Source organism: Emydura macquarii, unplaced genomic scaffold (genome assembly GCF_026122565.2).
Source record: "Emydura macquarii macquarii isolate MOO-44397 ecotype Brisbane River unplaced genomic scaffold, CSIRO-AGI_Emac_v2 contig_2063, whole genome shotgun sequence".
Classification (NCBI taxonomy): domain Eukaryota; kingdom Metazoa; phylum Chordata; order Testudines; family Chelidae; genus Emydura; species Emydura macquarii.
The window spans coordinates 1,815,283-1,833,222 of record NW_027132200.1 but is presented as its reverse complement, the minus strand read 5'-3'; the positions used below and the strand labels follow the sequence as shown (position 1 = coordinate 1,833,222).

The 17,940-nt window shown below is 39.5% G+C and overlaps 1 protein-coding gene across 1 annotated transcript in view; it reads left to right on the top strand.

The window, feature by feature from the left end:
• Positions 1-17,940, top strand: part of CSMD1 (CUB and Sushi multiple domains 1) — a 1,845,645-nt gene that overhangs the window by 1,430,540 nt on the left and 397,165 nt on the right. The window contains exon 23 of the mRNA XM_067558441.1: positions 9,767-9,923. Coding sequence (XP_067414542.1) covers positions 9,767-9,923 — 157 coding nt within the window. The remainder of the gene's footprint in view (positions 1-9,766; positions 9,924-17,940) is intronic.

Here is a 17,940-nt window from a genome sequence, read left to right as displayed (position 1 = left end):
CATCTCTTATGGAATTTGTTTACATATTTACTTGGATGTTCTTGTACCATCCTCTCAGGAATGTGTTTACTCGGTTAGCTGATACCTAGTGTGTTGTTATTCTGCCAAGGCCAGGCCTACTTTCATTCACTCTGTCAGGGTATGTCTACACTGTGGAGTGAAGTTGATTTATTTTAAATTGATCTTCACCTGCTGAGTTTTAGAAGTTGCAGGAACATGTCACACCATGCTCATTGTGTCAGGGGATTGCATCCCCGCTAGCTGTGCTTGGGTCGACAATCAAAGCAGTGCACCATGGGTAGCTATCCCACAGTGCAACTAGCTGCAGAGGCTTTTCAGAAGGTTGTCGTCTTCCCATGATACAGCATCCTCCCTCCCCCTCCCTTCTTGTCCCAAACAGACGAATGCTCTTTTACGCCATTTTTCTACACCCTTCAGTTTCTGCCATGCATATGCCATTGCCAGAGAAGCATGGAGCCTGCTCAGCTCTGCATTATCATTGTGAGCATCACAAACACTGAGAAGCGCTGAAAATTATGATGTTACTGAAGACGCCCTGCTACAAGCCACGGAACAAAACAATTCCCATTTGCTGCTGGCTGTCACACACCATCTGCAGTGCACTGCTTCTGGTCCCGGGAAACAAGCACTGACTGGTGGGATCATATCATTATGAAGGTGTGGGATGATGAACAGTGGCTGCAGAACTTTCCTATGTGAAAGGCCACTTTCTCTGAACGCTGTGCAGAGCTGTCCGCAGTCCTGAAATGCACGAACACTCATTTGAGACCGGCTCTGAAGGTGGAGAAGTGGCTGGCCATTGCTCTGTGGAAGCTAGCAATGCCAGACTGCTATCAGTCTGTTGGGAATCAATTTGGAGTCGGTAAATCCACCATGGGAGCTGCTTTAATACAAGTTTGCCAGGCCATTAATAGACTTCTGCTAAAAAGGGTAGTGGCTTTGGGAAACATGCAGAACATAGTGGGATTTCTACAATGGGGTTCCCAAACTGTGGGGGGGAATGATAGATGGCTATCCATCTATCTTATCCCTATCTTAGCACCAGACCACCTAGCCACAGAGTACATTAATTGAAAGGGATACTTCTCAATGGTGTTGGAGGCTCTCTTATTCACAAGGAGCACTTCACTGACATCAGTGTGGGGTCATTTGGAAATGTGCATGACGTACACATCTTTAGGAACTCAGGTCTGTTCCAAAAGATGCAAGCAGGGACTTTTTTCCTGACCCAAAAATAAATATTGATGATGTTGAAATGCCAATAGTGATTCTTGGAGACCCTGAGCACTCATTGCTCCCCTGGCTGATGAAGCCGTACACTGGGCACCTGGACAGTGAGGAAAGATTCAATAATAGGTTCAGCAAGTGCAAAATGGTCATGGAATGTGCATTTGGACGTTTAAAGGCTCTCTGGCACAGTTTAGTCACTAGACTAGACCTCAGTGAAAAAACATCCCAGCAGTTATCTCTGCATGCTGTGTGCTCCATAATGTCTGTGAGACAAAGGAGGAGAAGTTCTTACTGGGTTGGGCCGTGCAGATAGGCTGTCTGTCAATTTTCAGCAGTTAGACAACAGTGCAACACTCAGAGCTGACCGCGGAGCGCTGCACCTCAGGGAAGCCTTGGAAAATCGGTTTTGCAGTGAGAGCTAATGTTTCCGAAAAATCTGTGTTCTGGCTTCCCTTCCCCACCCCCACCCATTCCCCAGCACTACAGCACTGTGCTAGCCCCCTCCCCCGAGCACTAATCTCCATGGTTGCAATAAAGAAAGAATAATGATCTTTAAAGCAGTAAATCTTTATTGTTGGTCGTTAACAGTGGAGGGAAAGGAAGTTATTTCAACACTTTGCATGCATTGTAATTGGGCTCTGAGGGGACACAGAGCAAAGTTTCAATGTGCAAACAGCAGACAACACAGTCTCATTTCTTAAAGAGGCCAGCGCCTCTTTCTGCTCCTCTCACCCAGCACGGAGTGGAATATATACAGCACCCTGCTCAACCTCCTCCTAGATCACTTGAGGGTGGGGGCTAGGAAAAAGAGCATGAGTTAAGAGTTTTGCAGGAGCTGCAGAGGAAGTCTATCCTGCCGCTGCTCTTCTGGAAGCTCCACCAAACGCCTCAACATGTCCGACTGATCCCTTATTGTGCACAGCATCTCATCCTGCTTTGCATGCACACATTCTTGGGCTACCTTTCTGTTCTCCATGTTCATTTTCTCCGATAATGAAATCCTCCAGGCTCTTAGCTCTGTGTCAGCAGCTGCAGAAACGTTCATTATCTCAGTGAACATGTTATCCTGATTTCCCCCCCCCCCCCCCCGCTTTCTAATCTGCAACAGGCGCTCAGCGAGAGTAGTAGATGCTACGCTGAAGGTTGCACTGTCCACTGAAAGGCAAGCAAAGTACAAGGTATCCATTTTTAGCTGGTCCCATGGACGAAAAGCAATGTTATAATGTAAAAATAAGTCCGCTTTATATTCCCAAGGGAACAGCAGACTCGCATACCAATCTCTTCCTATTGTGGGGTCGTAGTGCCATTCCAGCCATGGTAAATAAGGGCCTGGTGCATTCATTTCAGGGAAATCTCCATAATGCATGCTGCATAAGTCCATAGTTCCCCAACCAGCAGGATTGCCCCACTGACCCTCTCAAAAATCTGTTTTTGAGAGGGCGGTACAGAGGGTATGTATGTGGGGGGTGAAATTGTTCTGGGCTAAACCATATGTGGGCACCCATCTTGCAACCCCATCACAGTCATGTGCTGTCTTGTAACTTGCGGTTTACATACCCCAAAAAACCTCCCATGGCAGAGGAAAAAAACCCGATTTTATGGAGCGGTTACTGCAAATTTGCGCCATCTTTTCTAGGTGACTATGAGTGATGATAATCTCTTAAGGGTAACAGAGGCAGAAAGGAATGATTTACTGCAAGCATCTGGGTACAGGCCTGGCCCTTATGTTGCTATGCTGTGTTTTGCGATCATGCCTGAACAATTAATAAGAGAGTGGCGAGGGAAAGTGTCCTATTGCGGTGGAAGAAATAAGGCTGCTCTCCCCAGAAACCTTATGCAAAGAGTCACAGAGTACCTAAATGAAAGTTTCCTGGAGATATCCATGGAGGATTCTCAGAGCATCCCTTTGCACACAAACATTCTTTTCCTGGAGGAACCCCTTGCTTAGGTAAACTAACAATGAGGAAGCCCATCCACACCACCACACTCATTTTTTTTTCACAATGACAAGAAGCTGGATTGGGGAGACAACCACAGAAATGAGATTTGCAGTACATACTAATCAGATGTGCCTTCCCCATTATCTCGGTTGCTCATGGTGTCCTGCATCCAGCGGGGCTGTTCTGGGGTTACAAACAGTGCCTGGCTTTCAGGGAGAATGGATTCCCCAGTTGCCCCTGTTCTCCTCCTCCTGCTCCTCATCCACAGAGTCCTCCTTGTTCATCCTGAATTCCCCTGAGGTATCTATGCTGCATGGCGATACAGTGGTGGGGTCACCACCAAGAATCGCATGCAGCTTCTCTTAAAGGCAGAATATTTTTGGTGACAAGCCAGAACAACTGTTCGCCTCCTTAATTTTCTGATATGCCTGCCTCAGCTCTTTGATTATAACACAGCACTGCTGTGTGTCATTCCTGTGCCCCTTTTCCAACATGCTGTGTGATATCTTTTCATAAATATCTAAATTCCTTTTGATGGCTTGGAGCTGAGCCAGAACAGACTCTTTACTCCACAGACTGATGAGAACCAAGATCTCAGGTCGACTCCAGGCTGGAGCGCATTTGGGATGTGCAGTCACCATGATCAGTTCTGCTGGCAAGCTCTCTCCATGCTGACAAAACAGGAAATGGAAATTCAAAATTTCCCAGGGCTTGAGGGGAGGGGCTGTTTCCTGTGTACGTGGCTGCAGTGCTAAATTACTGCTTCATATTTATGTTTCTGACTTCTTGATATTGGACAGTGGTTGAAGTTATCAAATAACTGAGTTCAGTTATATAACTTCTAGGTTTTGGCTCTTATGATAGTGTTCTAGTTTACACAATAGCAATAACTGTTTACATTAGTTGCCTGATTGTGCCGTTCTTATTCACAGTGAGTAGTTGGTTACCCCACAAATAGTTCCAATGACTTAATGATAACAGAGTCAAATTTTACTTGCCTTACTCGTGTGGTTGCCCATTGAAGTCAATGAGACTACTCACGTAAACAAAGATAACAAAATTTGTCCGTATATATGCTCTGCAAAATATAGTATAGATATTGACGGAGATGAAGAAAAGGGAGACATTGGAAAAGAGGAATGGGAGTGTGTCAATGTTCCCCACTTTTTCAAAGGTAGAAACTGGTAGCTCTGTCAAGAAAAGAGTTTGTTTAATAAATACCAGTATGAATGAGGCCATGTACTAAATACATAATTTGTCATATTTATTTTTAATTAGTGTATTTTGAGTTTTAGATCCAAATTTCCCCAAAATTTATGTTAGACTCTGATTATAGAAATTAGGGAGCTGGGCACCTGTTGGTAGAAAACCTATTCATCTGTGTGTTTGAGGTAGGTTGGAGGTGATGAAGAGTAGGAAATAACAACAACCTCACCCTCTGCTGAACAATCTTGAAAGAGCCAAGTACTGACTGAAAAGTAAATACAGAAGACTGGGAACATGGAGGATGCTCAGGTCCTCAGCATAGCATCTGTTGCTGGTCTTCTGTTATACCCCGGCAGGTACCTAAGGCCCAGATCATAAGCTGCAACTGCTGTATTCAGCCCAGTTTAGGTGATGGAGTACAAAGGTAGCTTTAAGCTTTTCATCCTACAGTGCTTGGGTCATTTGGGTGCTGGCTGCTCAAAGCTTCCAGGGTCATGTCCTTCCAGTAACCAAGAATAATCAGGACATAAGGCTGACTTGATGATGCCTCCATTTGCCAGAAGCTTGTTTTTTTGCCAAGCTCAAGATAGGCATTGCAAAGTGAATCCTCCTCTTGTTGGTTAAATTGTTTTAAAGCAGCTCCGCATCACAGAGGGAAATCTATGCCTAAGCCTGTCCTCCACTAGTGTAATTCCTGAGAAGAAACAACATTACCTTTCTCCACTCAGCTTTACTTTTAGTGTACAAGTAGCCTATTAGAATTTAATAATCGTCTTTCAGTGATTGCCCATATGTGTTCAACTTCTACCACATGTGTCCCCATGTGTATGAGATGGAATTCTTTCAGCCAGCAGTGTCTGCAGCTGTCCTGCACCTTGGGCATCCTATAGCCTTCCGCCACCTCCTGAAGGCCATAAAGGGCAGAACAGGCCCAACAGCCCTTTTGTTCCTTCTTGCCACCTGTGGCTGCAAAATGGAAATGCAGTGCCACTTTCCTGCATGCTGTGCAAAACAATTAGATTTATTTGTACATAGTTAGGAATAGTGCGTGTTAGTGTATAAGAGTGTAGAGATGCCTGCTGACAAAAACCAACAGCAATATTCTCTAAATGTGAGGGGATCTTTTTTTTGTAGTCCTGGGAGTTATGACTGTAGCTAAACTGAAGTCTCCCAAATTCAAGAATTACCCTTCATGTGAAACAGCTATGCTGCTTAACAATGGTCACTTAAAATGTCTCTTTGCCTTGGGGAAGGGCACATCCCAAAGAACGGCTCTGACTGTCATTCGTTGTCAAAAGGGACAGATGAAAATTACAGAGATTAACCTCACAATTTTCTGTTGGATCATTCTATCAGGCCTGCCTCTGGTCTTAGCAGGAGGAGGTGAAGATCACCCCACCTCACTCCCTCAAAGGATAGTTCACGGCCTTGTATGTGCTCTGACGTATGTCTTCATCAACATTTTGGGGTAAAATCTGAAAGCATTCCATGAGGATTTAACTGTAAATTCCAGTAAGATCTATGGAAGTTATCTGTCTGAAGATAAATGCAGCATTTTGAAAATGTCCCCCTTATGATTACTATGGAAAATAAATTAAATTATGTCATATGGATCTTTCCAATGCAGAACAATTGAGAAGTTAAGTTATAAATAATAATATTGTTTGTAGAGGTAAGAATAAGAAAATTGTCCATTATGTTAAGGACATTTTGGTTAGACTCTCTTTTGTGAGGTCCTATAGAAATGGCACTTCAGGAATCCAATCCTGATTTAGGATACTTAAATATTCCCTTATCTTGTCCATGTAACTTGGTTTTTGGGCTTCCACTTCTGTTGCCATTCATACATTTGCAAAGACTCTTTAAATCAGTGGTCATAAATAGTGTCTAATTACTTGAAGAAAGAGGGTTTTTCAAGACACCAGGGCATCTCCCAATCAATTCATCACTTTCAAAGCAGGATGATTTGGGTTAAAATATGAGGTTGTTAATCAAGAACATTGTATGACAAAAGGCATGAGATTCAGAGGGACAGATATGTAACATGCCTGTAAATGCAGATAGGCAACTAGGACCAGATTTTAAAGGTATTTCAGTGCCTAACACTGCTGATAGGTGCCTAGTCGGGTTTTCAAAAGTGCCTAGGTGCCTAACAAAGTATCTTTAAAAAGCTGATCCTCAATGCTTATTTTTACTAAGTAGAGCACACATAGCATTAAATATTCACTAAAGTCCTGGTCCTCAGGGTGTTTGAGTGACTAGTGTTTTTTGGTGCTCCAGCTGAGGTACCTTAGGGACCTGAATACTCAGCACTTTCTGAAAATCTGGTTCCTTTAAGTGCCTCAAGTTGGGTACCCAAAAAATGGAGGGATCCAAAATCACTTCTCTCCTGAAAACTCCACTAGTCTTACAAGGAGGAAGTGCATATTTATAGGAACTCAATGTTCTTCATTTAATTTCACTGTCAGGTAAAGAAACGTCTTGCAAAGCAGCTGGGATTTTAAATATCATGGATTGAATATGATCATGAAATGCCGAGGCACAGAAAGATGATTTTAGGACAGAGTAACAGATGTTTCTTACCATTGCCAATATAAATAAAAATGTGCACTATTATAATGGATTTTTTTGAATGACTGTCCTTTGTTCAACTTATATAAATGGTGACATAAGAAGCTGAAACCATCTTTTTTCCCACAAGTTAAGTATAGCATGGACAGTAAATCTATTAGCTTCCCACACTGCCTCGGCAAACATGCCTTAATACTGAACTGAATACATTCTCTCTCTGGGTTGAGCGTGTAATTCACTCTTCATGCCTAGTTGGGCCTTGGCATTAAGGTCTCCTGGCCTGGAGCTATTAATAGATACTTCCAATAATTTCAGTATTTTCACTTTTGACAGTATTTTCTATAGTATGGAAAGCTGTCTGCTAAATATTGAACTCGCATCACCAGATAACTTACATAGGTCACAGAACAGACAACATTTGTAAGGATTTTAAAATCAATACTGACCAAAACTGGAGTTTAACTGAGAAACTGTAACAAAGGTGAAAGGCTCTAGTGCCCATGTCCAATTATCTCAGCTAGCTAGTTCCCAACAGTTGTAAAGAGAAAATATTTTATATTGTTTATTCCCAGTATTTGAACAACTTTTTAAAAATTTGGGTTTCTAATTATATATTTAAAAATATTATCAACCTAAGGGCTAAGACATAACAAAAAATCTTTCATTTTGGCACAGCACTTCAAAAACTTGATGTGTAAACTCCCTTTGGTTCCATAGGCATTTTTGAAATTAATACATTTTAAAAATGTTTTTTCAGTTTTGAATACCAAAATGAAAAGAAAATGATTTCATGAAAAACCCTCTTTGTGAATAAGTTGACCAATTAAAATTGGCAATGAAGAAGTCAAAAAGGAATGCGAAAAACAAATGAGCAAACTACAAATATGCTAATTTGTAAAACAGTCTCCATACATTTTTTTTTTTTTTTTAAGATCAGAATTTTTCTGGGAAAAAAATCTTTTATCTAATGCTCGTTTTGTGAGGAAAATTATTTTCTTTTGAAAAAATGGGACCAGCTTTACTGCCAGCATTATTGATAATTGTAGGAGTTATACCTACATATAGGAGTTAATTGTTGCACAAGAAACACAGAATAATATGCAAGGATGTTATTAATTAATATCTGTAGAAATACCTTCATGAATAAGGACTAATGACATGAATAAGGGATCTAGAATCAAGACTGTTGATGTCAGTGGCCCTATTTGTGTTATTAAGGTTTACTCCTGTGGGTGAAGATTTGTGCAATTGGGCCAAAGTTTGAAAATGTAAGGAAGGGAATGATTGTAGGATTGGGGGGGAAAATGAGATATCCTTTGCATACTACTCATGGTCCCAGTCCCGCAAGGAGTGACACACTAGCTGGATCTCATTGAGTTTAACAGGATTCTGTGTGGGTGCAGCAATCTGTCTTCCTGGAGGGCCCAAGATGCAAGATATGAAACTCTCAATAGTGCTATGAATAATACACAACTATGTGCTGTGTGCACTGCACAGCTAAAGCCCTACATAATACATTGTCCACATGCTGCTTTATTTTTGCGGTCAGAAAGATCATTCATTACGTCTGACAATATAAACAGATTTTACCAATGTATCTTACTTTAGTTTCAAGCAGAAATAAGTCATCCTGGTGCAAACGATAACTTTACCTTGTCTAAACTAGCAATCTGCAGAGATGCAGTTAAACAGGTAACTAGCCACTGATTGATGGAATCAGGGCAAATTCCCCATGTAGACCAGGGCTAGGGACAGACAGATGAAGAGAAAGTTAAGGGAAGGGGAACACAAATGCAGATATTTATATAGGTCAGATGTGATCACATTAGGTGACACAGCAAAACTGGGTCATCAAGGTATTGTATATTAGAAACCAAAAATAGAGTTGTCACCTTGCTGTAGAAACACATTTTTCCACTGATCCTGTACAAATATTCTGATGAGGACTAAATATTTTATGGAACCATAAAAGCAATGGAAGTATAGATGATTTATATAATTATAAGAAAAAAATAGTTCACTGCATTAATTTAGTGCCCTCAAAATACCATAGGGACAATTTGGGGACTTGATTGCCTTGAATGTTTTACACAAGCAGGAAACAAAAAATCCCAAATCAATACTTAGTCAATTCCCTTAGTACCAGTCCAGTGCTCATGACCAATCAAAAGCACATTTCCTTTGACTGACCAAGTTTAAAAGTATAATGGTTAATGTTGCTGATTTCCCGATTTGGAATAGTGCATACTAAAAATGAACTTCCCTGTATTTTGTTTGGATATTGGAGCACACATCTCTCCAATGTAGTATCAGATTATTACCTCAGGCACAGAGTTTGAAATAAAAGGTGATGGTTTGGCTTCAGTACCTCAATCTGACTTTTAATATATTCAGACACAAAGGAACAGAGTGGAAGAGGGTTCACCCCCCCTCCTCCTGTGACACTGATTTCAGCAAAGTCTCCCTTGACTGAAATGTCACAAACCTTCAGCCTTTGTAAGTGGATTATGAAAAAAATAGCTGAGGTTATGAAACCTCTGAAGATAGATCCATGTATACATATTAATTTCATTCCAGATAAGCCCACATGAACTGCAAAACAAAGAGAGGCATTTATGAAAAAAATGTCTTTTCCGTGCCCAAGATGACAGTATTACAGATTGTGTAGGAACTGGTTGCAAAAAATGGGCTATCTATTTAAGAAGCAGCTTCAAATTGTTTAAAAATAAATTAAACTAATTTAAATGCTACAAAATTAAATGACAAAGAGTTTCATGCTGTGATTTGATTTTTACAAGGTGTATGATGGAAAAGATAGTTCTTCTCGTCCTCTGGGGGTCTTCACTAAAAATGAACTGATGGGACTGATCCTGAATAGCACCTCTAACCATTTGTGGATAGAATTTAATACCAATGGATCTGATACTGATCAAGGATTTCAGCTCACATATACCAGTAAGTAGCTCACAAAAATATGTGTTTGGGGTAGGGAGGGAAAGGGTGTGTGTGTATGTTAAAGAGCTATATGTAAACATACTAGCTGGCTGACATGATTTCTCATGAAATGAGGTGTATTAATACCTAGTCCCCATAGTATCTATGAGATTGCATTTTAATTCCATACACAGCTGGGTAGGTGGGGAATTTCATCACATTAATAAAAGCAATATTTTGAATCTCTGCACATTAGAAAAGCATTATTATTTGGTGAACAGAACAGGGGGGATTGATTTAAAAAAAGGAATTGTGACATATTTGTACTACAGATTGAGTATATTAGTGCTTTAAGCCAGTAGAAATGAGTGAGATTTGTAAAAGTGGGCACTCAACCAAAGCCACCAAATGCAGGAAGAAAACAATTAGGGCTTAAAAGAAAAGAGTTTTGGGCCCTGTTTTCCCATAAACAAGATTAACTCATGTAAAGGAGAGGTAATACCATGAACTGAAAATTGATTAATCTTATGATGATTCTTAACCTCATGGGTGCCCACTTTGCTTCTGATCCTTTGGAAAAAGACAGGGATCCTGTCCAGAATCCAGGGATCTCATGTGATCAGCAGAAAGCAAGAGGCCTTTAGGCATATTTACCTTTGGCTCCTCTCCATTACCCAGCCCCACCAGCTTTCACCACTCCTAATGACACTTCAGGAACTGTGCTTGCATGGTCTCCCCTCACTGCTGATTCTTTTAGAACTCTTCTGAAGGGGGGGATCTGCAGCATACAGCGTGAAACAGGACACGGTAATAAAATCTCAGTCTATATGAACTTTTGCTGATTTCCTTAATGGATTGGGAGCTGAAGAACCAAGAGAGACTCACCACTTTCCTTCTCTTGTTTTCCTCCACCCTAGTCCTGCTTCATCCAGTAGCAGTAAACTTGAACTCCATGGAGCCAGGGGGAGGAACTTCTGCAGTGTTGGGGAAAGTAAGGAATATTTTATGTAGGTAGAATTCACCTGTGGGTGCAAGTGCAGCTGTAAAGGGAGCATGGAGTCCCTTGTATACTTTGTCCTGCCTAAGTGTGAGGAGATGGATTAGATGACTTCTTGAGGTCCCTTTCAGCCCTACATTTCTATGAATTCTAAGTATGGAAATTAGGTGGGGGGAAAAATGTCTGTTTCAGTTTATAGAATGGCATACACATTGGTATTGCAGGAATTAATTGTGATCATTGTTATTTCAGTGGGGGAGAACAAAAACAAAGTCTCTAGGCTGGTTGGTGTCAAGTATATACCCTCAAACAATTAATTACATTTCTTTAGACTTCTATTTTAAGTATCCTTTATCTGCCAAAAAGTTGGGGAATAAAAAGTTTCTTCTCCCAAGGCAATTTTGCCTCAAGAATTAAACCAAAGGTGTGCACATTTTTCCTACTGTTACTGTTTTAATCCTTTTAAAACACAGAATATCCCACAGTTTTCTTTGTCTTTGTTCTGGATTTTTTTTTTTTTTTGAACAACAGTGGAAGAACCACAAAAGATGTCCAAAGAATGTAAGAGGCCTTTTTCCACTGTTTTAATTTCCCAAGCTTGGAGGACATCAATGTGCAAAACTATAAGCTTGAAAATGCCATATGGAATAGCCACAGCTTATTCTGTTGTGACCTTTCTTTATTTGGATAAAAAATGTTAGTGTTGTTTTTATAGATATAAAAAATATCCAGTTGCTTGGATTTTTTCTCTCCAATTAAAAATTCCCTTGCCGAGATACCTGTAGGTGTTGTGGAGAGAAGTTGATGCAACCTCAGGCACTCCCACAGCTGGACTTAAGGTTCCTGTTCTCTAATCAGCAGGAAGACTTTGTCATTCAATTATAAAATACTAGTGTTCTGTGCTGCTATGTCAGCTGTATTTAACCTTAAATTGACATTCAAATTAAAATGGAATCTTACTAATGTCAGAGGATGACAAAAAGTAAAAGACACAGACAGTTATTTGGTAAAGCTAATAGATGGCAAGTTTAAATAAAAAGCAACACAGTACATTATCTGAATAACAATCAGGGTAGTCTCCTTGCAGTGGCTGACCACTGCACTGTTGTCTTCCTGTCACCAAAGGAAACTCAATGCATGCTGTGATTTCATGAGTACTCATTTCAGCTCAGTTGAGAATTGAGCTGAATACAAATATTCCTGTGATCCTGTGTCCCATAATAAGGTCATTTCTTTTGCAGTCAGTTTCTAAGCCTCATAAATTTGACAATGTTCTCCCCATTTGTAAGCAGCTCACTGTACCTTGGGAGGGGGGAAAAGTGTTATCCCAAATTACCATTGTCACATTCAATTGTTCCCTGCCTTTCTGAGAAATGAAGAATGTAGTCTTCATTTCATGATTGAAGATCCAAAATGTAATGTCCAGAAAATCTGGTTATAAGACTTTGACCTGATCTCACACAAGGTGACTCCAAATGAGACTTAGATATGTGTATGTGATAACTTGCTTGCCTACAGTTAATAAAAGCAAAGCTGTTTTATTTTCCATACACTGCCAATCCACCAGTAAAGGATTTTTAACTACCTATCAAACCTGCCAAGGTTTCAAATATCTAACAGTGCTAAGACTGTACTTAGAAGTGTTGTGTTGTGCCAAGCATGTGCAATATTAATAGTTGAATTCTGTTTAGTCAGTTTTCAGTCTAAGACTTCCATGGTAGAGGTCCGCAGACCACAGTTTAATTCCCAGAGGGGTCCACACCAGCATTTGAAATTTTTAGGGATCAATAAATGAAAAAAGGTTGAAAAACACTGTCCTAGATGGAGTACTTACTGCTCCTTTGATATGGTCAGAAAGAGGTCATTAGAGACTTTGGGAGGACCATTTTAGTGGATTATAGTGTGTGAAATCCTGTTTGGAGATGATCTGGGATGAAACTGAAATAAAGGAACTCTAGATAGCAGCTGTGGACAGTGAGTCTGTTCCCTCCTAAATAGACTATTCCCTTATGAAGTCTATCTAGGAACAGACTCTGTCCCCTTGTATGAATTTAGGACTATGTGTGGTTATTTTTATTTTCATGGTTTATTATTATTGTTACTATTATTATATTTGTCAGCTTCTATATTTAGCATATCTGGTCAGCATTTGATTACCTGAAACAATAGGTCAGACCTTACAGGTTGGAAGAAGAGACTGTAAAAGAAGTTTCTCAGCCATGACACGTTTTGCCATCTAGATAACCTTATTGTTGTAAATATGTTACATTGCTCAGTTTTAGTTATGAGCTGTAAAAATGTGCTACCAAAGTGGCTGTGAAGTGGTAGGAAATAATGGGAGTTGGAAACTGAAGGTAAAGATCTAAATTAGAGGAAAAAGTTAATTTCTAAATCCCGAATGAAAGTGTTGAATATGAATTTAATAAAATCCTGAACTGATGTTGAATCTAATCTACTTCATATCATACATTAATTCAAAAAAAATTCAAGAAAGTATCAATGAAAAAAACAATGTTCTGAAATTCTTTCAAATGCACTATATTACCCTCAGAAACAAACAAACTCAAAAACCCTAGAATCCAGTGGCTTTCCCTCAGGCCACATTGTGTCAATGGAACAAAATAAGAACAATAATGAATAGAAGCTATTGCAATTTTCATTCAGTAACTTACTGGACTTCAGCACTGGTTCCAAAGAGAAACTTCACAACTGCAGTCTGCATTTAAAAATAAATAAATAAATAAAATAAAAAATCAAATATTTAAATGTGTGTGTGCATGCCCACATATATGTATACACATATTTATATGTGCTCCATCTATAATTTTAGTATTTCAATAAAAAGATATGTGATCTATAAGAGAGAAGAGATAAGTGGTCATAAATCTAAATTAAATTACGTACGTAAAAAATATATTAAATGAACTTGTAAAGTCAAGCCCATGCAACCTTAATGTGGCTCCCTTGTCCGCGTGTATTATCACAGAATTATAGAAATGTAGAACTTCAGTGGACCTTGAGAGGTCATCTAATCTTTAGTTACATGATATAGTCTTTAATTACATGGTCACATACAACGTTCTCCATTTTTTTTTCTCTTCCAGCAGTCCCTTTATTCCACTACACACATTCTCACTTCTACTCCCAAATGAGTCAGGTGTCCTAAATAGCCTCATCTGCTACATAAACCTGACTAATTCCCTGACCTCCATCCATCCAGTCCACTGAATGAGACAGGGTCCTATGTAGAGATGGGCAGAAAAACTTTGACAGGACTATAGCCTATCAAATATACAAATGAATACAAATATACAATGAAATTGAAATGCTTTATGACATCAGATCAGTTTTGCCAGAATTTCATTTTAAAAAATGACAACCAAAAGTTTCAACAATTTCAAAACATTTCATTTTGACATTTTCAGAATAAAACTTTTCAGTTTTTCATTTTGAAATGACGTTTTATTTTAAAATTTTGATATTATAATACACTTTTTTAAAAGTTGGAGTTATTTGTAAAAACCAAATGTTTTCTGTGTCCTGAAATGATTTTAATTTTTTATTTTCCTTAATGGAAAATTTAAAATGTTAAATTTTTGCTACAATTTGGAATGAAGCCAGATTTTGAATCTCTAAATTCTTTGCAAAATGGAATGTCTATCTTTTGCACAGCTCTGGAAGGTTTATATGTTTAAAATATCATTTCATCTTCTTATAGGTGGCACTGGTAACACTGACTATTAATAAGGTGCCCCACCACTTCCCAGTATAAAACTCTGTTTTCAGTTATTTCTCATTCTACCAAAAATTAACAGTTTGGGCTGAAATTTTCCATGCTGTGTGTCCACCTCATGCTGACTACATTTTTGAATAATAATAGCACCTGCATGCTTTAAAGCAGAGACTTGGAATTTGGCAAGAGGATGGCATTTATGTCATGGATGTGCCTTTGACTATCCCTATCAAAATCTGCCAAAGATATAAGGCTTAAGTTTTTTAAAAAATTACATTTCAGACATACTCAGTTAGAGACTTGCTGGAGCTTAATAGCTAAAATCTCCAAAGATTCCATCTTCACTGGACATGCTTGGGCGTCTCACTGCTTCTATGAGTGATCATACTGTGCATGTGCCATCCCCACTGAGTGATTGAGCATGCTCCATCCTCTCGCAGATCACTGGATTACTACAGGATTGTGTATGTGCCATTCCACAAGGCAGCTGAGCATGCTCCATCTCTGAGATGTGGGGGTCTCAGATGGACTTTCCCTGTAATGGCTGCTCCCACCTGCCATGGGGTGGAGATGTGCACTGAAAATAGGAGCCTTTTCTCTCGTGCTGTCATTGACCTGCCTGCTGGCACCCAGGAACAGTGGAGGAGGAAGCTTTCTGATTTAAATGCAGAGGGGATAAAAGCCAGATCAAGGAGGAGGGAAAGGAGTAGATTTGGAGAAGGAATCTGATGAGACTGTGACTAGAGGCTGGGGGGAGAAACTGTGATTAGGAGTTGGGGGCAGGGAGTGATGGGCCACCTGAATAAGGAGTTGGGAGATGGAGGTAGGGCAAGACGGTAGACTGGAACAGGTAGATGGAACTGGGAAGGGAGGCTAGAAGTAGTTTTGCAATGAGAGTGGGATTGGGAGCTGGTGAGGGAAATTAAATTGGGACAGGGAGTCAGTTGCCTGGGGGACATTTAGATGAGGAGCTGGAGGGAAAGGGAGAGACTGGGACTGTCTGGACAAGGAGATTGGAATTAGGAACCTGTGGTGGGGGAGGAATGGGGGGAGAGGGAGGAGAGACAGATATGACAAGGAGCTGGAGTTGGGGGCTGTGAATTGGGATTGGTTGTACAACGAGACTTGGACAAGGAGACTGGAAGGGCAGGAGTGGAGAGACATATTGGACAAAGAGTGGGTCAGGGAATTGGCTGCTGAAGAGGCTGAGGACTGGGTGAGACTCCATCCCTCTTCTGCCATCCAATATCTGTGAAAGCCACTGGCTTTCTAAACCTTAATTCAAGCATTTCCTAACTTCTGAATGCTTAACTTTGCAACCTGAATAATGTTATTTCAACATAGATTTTTTCAGTGTAATGTGAATTTTCCTTTTTAATGAATGTCCTTCTACTGTCAGAGGCTATGATCTCCCCATGACATGCAAACAACATATGTACATGTCAGAAAAATATATATTTTAAAATGACACACAGTAAGAATGATTCTTAAGAACTGTATATGGAAGAGAGAGACTCTCAAATGAGCAATGGAGGTGCAAATATTAAAAATATGTAAACCAGAATGTTGGCAGAAAAAAAGGCCTGTTCGATACGAGTTCCCAGCAATTAGTGTTTATCCAACTTAAATCTCTAGAGTTATCCCCTGACAGGACTAGAAAGAAGATTGCAATTAAATAACTAGCTAACACTCATTTTCTATTACCAATTTCAGTAAATAAAATAAACAGTTTTATCTGAAATAATAAAACATTTTAAAAAATATTTTCAGAACATAAAAATGGCCATACTAGGACAGACCAACGGTCCATTTAGCCCTCTCTGCTGACGGTGGTCTGTGAAGATGCTTCAAAGCACTGAACAGAACCGGGCAAATTTGAGTGATCCATCCCTTGTCATCCAGTCCCAAATTTTGTCAGTCAGAGGTTTAGGGACACCCAGAGCATGGGATTTGTCCCTGTCCATGTTGACTAATAGCCATTGATGGACTTGTCCTCCATGAATTTATCTAATTCTTTTTTGAACCCATTATACATTTAGCCTTCACAACATCCCCGGGCAACGAGTTACACAGGTTGACTGTGCATTGTGTAATGAAGTACTTCCTTAGTTTTAACCCTGCTGCTAATTTAATTGGGTGATCCCTGGTTCTTGTATTATGTGAAGGAGTAAATAACACTTCCTTATTCACTTTCTCCACACCATTCATGATTTTATAGACCTCTACCATATCCCCTTTAAAGTTATCTTTTTTCCAAGCTGTAAAGTCCCAGTAGTTTTTAATCTACCCTCATTTGGAATGTGTTCCATAACCCTAATCATCTTGTTTCCATTCTCTGCACCTTTTCCAATTCTAATGTATCTTTTATGAGCTGAGCTGACCAGAACGGTACATAAAATTCAAGGTGTGGGCGTACCATGGATTTATATAGTGGTATTATGACATTTTCTGTTTTATTAACTATCCCTTCCCTAATGGTTCCTAACATTCTTTTAGATTTTTTTTTTTTACTGCTGTTGCACATTGAGTGGATGTTTTCAAAGAACTATCCACAATGACTTCAAGATCTCTTTCTTAAGTGGTAATAGCTCATTTAGACCCCATCATTATTGATAATTGGGATTTTTTTCCAGGGTGTGTTATTTTGCACTTATCGACATTGAATTTCACCTGCTATTTTGTTGCCAGATCACCCACTTATTGCTGAGTTACTATAGTTTTTTCTGATAATAGCCATTTGTAACCTGTAGAATGACTTGTGGCTTTCCTTGGTACTGGTCATCAAAAGATTGCAGTCTAGTGGGAAATGAGAGTGTTTTTCTATCACATTTTCAGAACTAATATCCAGAACAATAGTTGAGTTTCTAAACCTTCCTGCCATGCAGTTTAGAATATAATTATACTTTCAAGGAAAGAAAAGGGAGTGGGGAAGAGGTCATTACAAATGTAGTCATGGATGTTTTGTTTTACATTTCTATTCACATTTTGTTGCGTGTCTGAATTAAAGAAGCTCAACATTGTTGAATAACAGGTTTGATTTGACGTATTTACAATTATCAATGAGATATTAGCACAGCACTATACAGAATACAAAAATAGATACATTACCACCTTTGTTGTCAGACCAAGAGCTGGCTCTGTGTCTCTCCCTCACTGCATCTGAAGGGATGTGCAGTATTAATTCCCCAACTAAGTTCCTATAGCAGTGTCATATAGGGTTTTAGAAAAAGAAACACTCTTTGCCAAGAATATTTTCTGAGAAATGTATGTTCTGATGACATTTCTATATGTTCTTGATTTACCTGATT